The following is a 7,512-nucleotide window of genomic DNA, read 5'->3' on the forward strand; positions in this document are numbered from 1 at the left end:
AAGTCATGGATGGCACTGTCTGACGACATCATAGGGACTCTAGTTAAAGCTGGCCAGGACAGCACCTCAGTGCCTAAGCAATAGGTTGACTCCATTTCGAGTACTGCTTTGCCTCTGCATTCCTGCTTCCTGGTTCCAAATCCTCACTTCCTGGTTCCTGTCTCCGCTGTGTGTCTTCCTGAGCTCCTGTGTTTCCTGGCAGTCTGGTTTGTTTTCTGTCTTCTCATATGTGTGGTCAGTTTCCTCTTTGCCTATTTTCAGTGTCTCATCCTGGTTCCTCATTCTCCCCTTCTTCGTCTCATTTGGATTGGAGTTTGATGCTGTTTGATCTCTGCCTTTCCTGATCACAGCTTGCTTCCACTTCTAATTGTTCTCTACCTGCCCCGATCATTGCCTGGACTAAGATACTGCTAGAATGCTGCTTGCCTCTGACCACAGCCTGAACCTGACCCTGGTGATTGCTGCCTACCTGGACCAGTGCTTGTCCGACTTTGCTTCCTTTTTCATGCTGGCCTGCAATGATTTTTTCTGATGGAGCTTCATCTCCACAGAGGCCCACACCTAAGACCAGCTGGCTCCAGCACCTGAGGGCTTAATCTAAGGGGAAGGAGGGCTGGTATTGGTGAAGCTCCAGTTGGGCTTCTGCTTTAGCCAGCTCCGCTTGCCATTGTTGGGGACCTTCAAGGCTCCTCCCTATGGGTTGCACCAACTCCCTCTCAGCCCAAGGGTCCAAATCTGCAACATAGGCCCCTTACCAAAAATACCACTGATTGCAAAATTCATAATATGCTCTTGCGTACTTGCTTAGTTAACAGGTGGAATCTTCTCCCACAGTACTTGAAACCTGTGCAGCATAAAATGTTACTGCAGAGAGAAAGCTTTAGTTTGTTTTTAAGCTGACTCACAGTAACATTTTAATGCACACAATTGATTTTAGTGCAACTGAAAATAAATAGTGAACACTAAAATGAAAAAAAAAATATAAAATAATTGTTTTGTGGGTTTTTTAGATCACGTCACGTTATAAATTCTATGAAACTATACTTACAATGTCTGTACCATATGAAACAATACAGACAATGTCTCTTATCATTAGGGATATACTATAATTAAAAATGAGAGCACATCCCTAATGATGAGAGACAGCATAAGGATGGAAGGCAAAGAGGAAGTGCTGCTTGTATATTACTTCAGTTTACAAAATGTGAATTTGAGTCTACCTGCTGCAGCATCAGCATGAAGTGAAGTCATGCATGCTCCTTAAAGGGCATTCCTTAGGAAATCAGTTAAAGAGCTCACCTGAGGGGAAGCAATACTGGATCTGGTGCTGATAAATGAAGACAGTGTCACTGACCTCATGGCAGGGAAAAATACAAGGTCTAGCGATTACTTTACAGTGTCACTGAATATTAGAGTCAGACTTGAATTGAAGAATACTGGGAACAAGAGTGCTGAACTTAAACAAGGCTGATTTCAAGATGATGAATTATTGTATAAAGGAAACCCTACCTGAAATAAAGGATCTCAAGGATAAAGAGGAACAATGGGCATCAGTAAATGGGAGTATGGCAAGAACAAATATATCTCTGTGAAAGGCAAGTCAGTAAGGGGAATAGGAAAAAGACATCAATATGATTCTCTAAGGAGATAGAAGAATTTGGGATGTGCACACTCAATGTTTTCATTTCATTAAATCATTTTTATGGGTTTTTTTATTTGTTTTTTTCATTTTGGAGGCTTTTATTTTTTTCTTATTTTTGTGTTTTTTCATTTTTAGCAAATAGCTCACACCACAAATATTGCAAATTATTGAAAAAAGCATGCACTATTTGAAATCATGTATACTATTTGTAAACAGCATATGCTATCTGAAATACTGCACACTCTTTGCAAATAGTGCACGTTATTTACAAATAGTGCATGCTGTTTGCAGACAATGAAATAGCACGAGCATTTTCAAATTTTCCCCTCTTTTCAGTTTCAAATGAAATGAAAACAGACTCATTAATTCTGTTTTACACATTCATTTCAAACAAATGCACTTCCTTAGCAAAAATGCAATGAGCAAAAAGACTGTTAATCAGAAAATACATAAACACACAATTACATACACAGATAACACACACCAAAAAAAAGGAAGGTATTGGCAGGAAAACATATTTATAAATAAACTCAGAGAGGGAAAGTGGTTAGATAAGCAAAAAAAGAGGAGAACATTTCCCAGTTAATAAAAGTAGATTTAAAAAATACTTTTTTAGATATATAAGGAAGAGATATAAATTCAAAGGGAGAACAGTAAAGATAAAAGGAGAAAGTAGGGTAATTAAAATGGGAGACTAGAAGAAGGCAAAAATAGAGAACAGTATTTTGTATTCAGTATATATGGAGTAGAAGGGGAAAGTGAGTACATGAGATAGGATAAAGGGACATACATGATAAGCAATGGGCCAGATCTTAAAATCTACGCGCGGGCGTAGATTTGTTAACGCGAACAAATCTACACCCAATTTTTATGATGGCAGTGGTCATCTTTAAATATGGCGCCGGCCAGCCAGTGCTCCTACCATGTGACAGGGGCCAGCCAATGGCACGGATACCCTGTCACATGGTAAGGGCAAAGGGCCATCGGCGCCATCTTTATGATTGGCAGCCGACGGCCCGAGAACGGGAGATCGCTCCCAGGACCACCACTAGAGCACCAGGTAATTTAAAAATGTTTTGGGGGGATTGGGAGGGTGGGAGAAGCTAAGGGGTCATCTTTAAAGGGTCGGGTGGGGTTTTTTTTAATTGGGCCATCGGCGCCATTTTTGAGTGGCAACCAAAATGGCACCGATGGCCCGAGAGCGGGAGATCGGTCCCCGTGCCCCCACTGGACCACCAGGTAGTCGTAAAAAGTTTTGGGGGGGTTCGGGGGGGGGGGTGGGGGAAGGTAAGGGATTAGATTTATAGGGTCGGGGTGGGTTTAGGGGTTGTTTTGGTGTGCCGGTTTTCCCTACTAACTCCAGCAACTTGTAGCTTCAGATCCATAACACACAGTCTGCCACATCAAGGTGTCTGGAGCAAGTCCTGGCTGCCTTGCTTCGACACATATACCACTTTATCTCCTTCCCCTTCAGAAGAGAGGAACAGCAAGAAACCATGAGAGACTTTTACCAAAGAGTACGCTTCCCCTCAGTCTTGGGAGCTATTGATTGCACACACGTGGCCCTAAGGGCACCAGGAGGAGATGAGGCCATCTACTGCAACTGCAAGGGTTTCCACTCACTAAACATGCAAGTGGTGTGCAACGCCAAGGGCCTCATCACCAATGTGGTGCCCCGCTTTCCTGGATCCACTCATGACACCTACATTCTTTCTCAATCCAGAATCTATCAACACTTCCAGCTGCGACACATCACTGGGGGATGGCTCATAGGTAGTACACTAATCAACTGCTCACATGAGCCCCCACCTATATTAGTAGATCCCTTATATTTAGGGTGCCACAGTAGGCATCCTGTTTATAAGCCCTGTGAGCTGTACCCTAATGAAACACAGAAGGATTGTAACCTTGATGTTCTCTCTTATGCTCCAGTGACAGAGGCTGAAAACCTGGCTCATGATTCCCATGGCCACCCCCAACACTGCAGCTGAGACTCGCTACAACAGGGCACATCGTAAGACCAGGGCTGTCATAGAGAGAACATTTGGCATCCTGAAATCCCGCTTCCGCTGTCTGGAAAGATCTGGGAATGCCTTTTGTACTCCCCCCCTAAAGTGTGTGAGATCTTCCTAGCCTGCTGTATGCTACATAATCTTGATCTTAACAGACACATCCCTTTACCAGAAGAGGCCCCTGAAGAGAATGAGGAGGACGAGGCCATGCAGCTGACTCAGGAGGAATTGGCAGAAATCCATCACTTGAGTCAAAGGCAGGCAATGCAACAAAGGAACACTCTCATAGAAAGCCATTTCAGTAGGTAATAGTGCATTTATTTACAAGTGTGTCACCAAAAGTGCAAATAAAGGAAAAGTGAAAAATAATAACAATAATAAATATAGCAACAGTTCACTTCCTTGGCGGTCCTCTCTTTCGGCGTTCAGGAAGCTTAGACTGCCCCAACTGGCAGTGGACTCCTCCCACTACTCACGCTACCATCAGAGGACAGAGGAAGTTGGGGAAGTTCCAGGTCATGGCTTCAGGATGGTACAGCCAGGGGAAACAGCAGTTCTGGTGGTGGGGGAAGTATCACAGGAGGCGCAGGCAGGGGTGGTGGTGCCATCCACGGATAGCCTGGAACAGGCTGAGGCACAGGTGGCGGTACCACACAGGGCTCCTCCGCATGGGCAGGTGCCATCCATGGCTATGGAGACCCATAAGGCGGAGGGTTATGCATCCAGGGCCCCATGAAAGCCCATGGAGCCACTGGTGGCTGCGGCTGCACAGGAGGCAACTGCTGCAGCATCTCCCTCCACACCTCAGTTTGTTCCTCAGTAGCCCAGCAAAGGTCCTGAAAACACACCTGAATCCCCTGAGACGCCTCCCTGATGGTATCACGGAGGGAACTCACTTCCTGCGGCACCACATCAGGCAGGCTAGAGATAGCGTCCAAGAGGCTGGCGCTCTGCTGTAACAACAGTCTCTCAGCCTGACTGGTATCCAGGTCGGGTTCGGGCTGGTCTGATGCACTGCTGTCCTGCCGCCGATCATGTAGCAGTTCAGGCAGTGGGTCCTCCGGCTCCTCTCCCTGCCGCTGCTGCTCCTCCTCCGCAGGCTGTTCCATGTATTCATGGGCTCCCACTTCCTGCTCTTCCGACGAGTCAGAGATCACCCACAGATGCTGGTAGAGCCTTTGGGGTTGTCTAGGTGCAGGTCCAGGTTGCTTATCATCTGGCTCCCCTAAAAAATAGCATATAGATATTAGCCCACTGGCAATAGGGGTGTTATGTAGTTGGCTTCATATGTGATACATGGTACAGTAGCTGACCAGACTACTAATCCAGTGGTAGTGACATAGGACTCTGCATTCTAAGTAGGCCCGCATCCTGCTTTACACTCCTGGGGGTATCATGTGTGGCATAGTGAGGCCTTCATCCACACCATCCAGCACTTGCCCAACAACACCTTCTGGACACATAGAGGGTTGTCAGTGTACTGCATGGAATGTGGTCAGTTACCAGGCTGAGAGGACCGAAAGCCCTGTCGTAGGAACAGCACTTTAACCAAAAACCTTATCAAGCCCCAATGTTGTCTGCATTGCAGGGACACATGACCAGTGCAACATGCTATGGACCCAGTGAATTGGGCATGCCTGCTAGAGGAAGGGGGAAGGGAAATCATAGGGGAAGGGGAGGAAGGGGGCTGAAGGGGAACATGGGGAATGGGGGGAGTGGGAAGGGGGGAGAGCAAAGCACTCCTTAGCAAGGTGGAACATCCAATAATGAGCAGGTGGCACTACCAACTGTAAGGGACAAACTGTTCTTATTCCTCTCATCGGTTCCCTTACAAAAATGGCACTGTCATTGCAGACAGTGTGGAAAGCTAGCATTATGTCGCTGCTGTTCCATTTGGACCAGCAGATACTCAGACAGCCTACCTTGCCCCTAAGAAATAACATCCCCAAGAGATTGTAAGACAGTCCCTAAACTATAATGCTTTATTTGGCCTGCTGTATGACCACATATATAAAGCCTTGCCTTACACACACCTACAAGAGCAGTGCACGCTGTACTGCTAGTCTGTTACCTAAGCTGGAGCAGTGCAACCCTCTGTGCTGGCTTGGTACATACATCTGTATAGCTGTCCTGCCTGGAAACCTGGATACTGACTGCTCTGCATACAATGGCAACTGTGTTGGTTACACAGGTTAACAGTAATCTGTACTTACATATAGTCCGAGAAGTAAGGTATGTTAGGGCTCAAACTACATCAGCACAGGTAGTAGAGATATATGAAGACATATGCTGCTATAATATGAGGAGCTACATGGATAGGATTACAGGAGGTACAAAAAGTTGTAGTTCTGCTTACCTTCCTGCCCTACACGGCGCATGGTGTCAAGCTGGCCAACCCCACCCACAACTGCCTCAGAGATGGTACCGAATATCAGCTGCTCAGAGGGAGAGGTGATGTGGCTCCGTTCTCCCTCTGCAAGGTGCCTGGCCTGCTTGCGCTTCACGAGTCTCCTCAAGTCCCTCCACTTGTGCATGAGTTCAGCAATACTCCGATTGTGGTGGAACACAGAGTTGACAGAGTGCCTGATTCGTCTCCAGATCTGCTCCTTCCTGTATGCACCCACCGTATGAGACTGTGGACCATACAGAAGGTCCTGGTGCCGCATGACATGCTCCACAAGCATATCAACCTCCGCTGGCAAGAAGTTCGGCTTCCGAATCAGAACTGCACGTGCCTGAGACATGGTGAAGGTGGCCACTGAGTGGAGGCGCCCTCCCTTTATAGGCAGCCTAATTTACATGCACCCACCCCACCACCGCGTAATTTGGGCACACAGGTGGCTCCCATTTATGTGATTCCCGATTACATGCGCCACCGCGGAAAATTGATGCGTAATTTGCACGCACAAGAGGACATACGCGCGCTGCCTATTGATTTCAATGGAGTTGTGCGCGCCACTCCTCGTGTATTTTTGGAGATGTGCGCGCGGCACCTAGTACCATCAATTTAGATGTGCCTGCTTACTGTAATTAGGTTTGATCGCCTACATGTGTATCCTGTTGCACTTCCACCCGGGTAATTAGGACAATTCACCTAGCAGAGTTAATCATAGCCCTGCAGTTTAAAGCCATGGGGAGGAGTTGATTTGGCTGCTGGGTGTGGGAAGGGTGTTGATTAGCACCTGACCTGGATTGAGCTGACACACTGTGTGACCCTGCAATCAAGCTCCTGCTGTGTTCAGACCTATGTCCACATACTGGTGTGTTGAATGCTGCTGATAGAGGAAGCTAATTGAACTGTGAAGGTAAGAATGGAGAGTCACCTATTGAAAGGTGGCATGTTTTATTTTTGGGCTGGAGAGCTTGTGTGAAAAGTAGGTTCCTCTGTGTAGCTGGTGCGTGTCTTTCAAGGGCCTATCTGCAATGCTTGAATTTTCCTGCGTTTATCCTCTACTTTTCACCTGCCTATTTAAGTGTGGACATCAAGGGTTGGAAGTAGTACACTTCTTTGTATTGGCACTGTCTGGCCTCTGCAGATCATCACCCATCCAGAAGGCAGCTTCATTTGTAGTATGTGGTAAGCTCTTCACATCTGTACCTAACCTATATGGCCTAAATACCTATTTTTCCCTTGTTATACAAACTTGGGAAGCAGTGCTGCATCATCGCTACCATAGGTGCCTCCCTGCTGCCCCCAGCTGTTCAGAAATGAGTAGACAGCATGGGGTTCTGCTATTCTGCTGCCTTTCTATATTTGTTGTATGATTGTATAGCTGTACACGGAATGAGTCTTCCTCCAGATGGTGACTGTGCCCGAGGTCCTTTTCTCACACCAGTTTTGTTGCTCCTTCAATGTTG

General features: G+C 46.6%; 1 protein-coding gene across 1 annotated transcript; it reads right to left on the minus strand.

The window, feature by feature from the left end:
• Nucleotides 1-4,343: 4,343 nt before the first annotated feature.
• Nucleotides 4,344-6,398, minus strand: LOC115100012 (myb-related transcription factor, partner of profilin-like). Its single transcript, XM_029618147.1, has 2 exons — nt 6,011-6,398; nt 4,344-4,879 (listed from the first exon to the last, which is right to left on the minus strand). The coding sequence occupies exons 1-2, from the start codon at nt 6,396-6,398 to the stop codon at nt 4,344-4,346; spliced, it is 924 nt and encodes a 307-aa protein (XP_029474007.1).
• Between the last annotated feature and the right edge of the window lie 1,114 nt (nt 6,399-7,512).

The sequence above is a fragment of the Rhinatrema bivittatum genome, chromosome 1, assembly GCF_901001135.1.
Source record: "Rhinatrema bivittatum chromosome 1, aRhiBiv1.1, whole genome shotgun sequence".
Lineage (NCBI taxonomy): Eukaryota > Metazoa > Chordata > Amphibia > Gymnophiona > Rhinatrematidae > Rhinatrema > Rhinatrema bivittatum.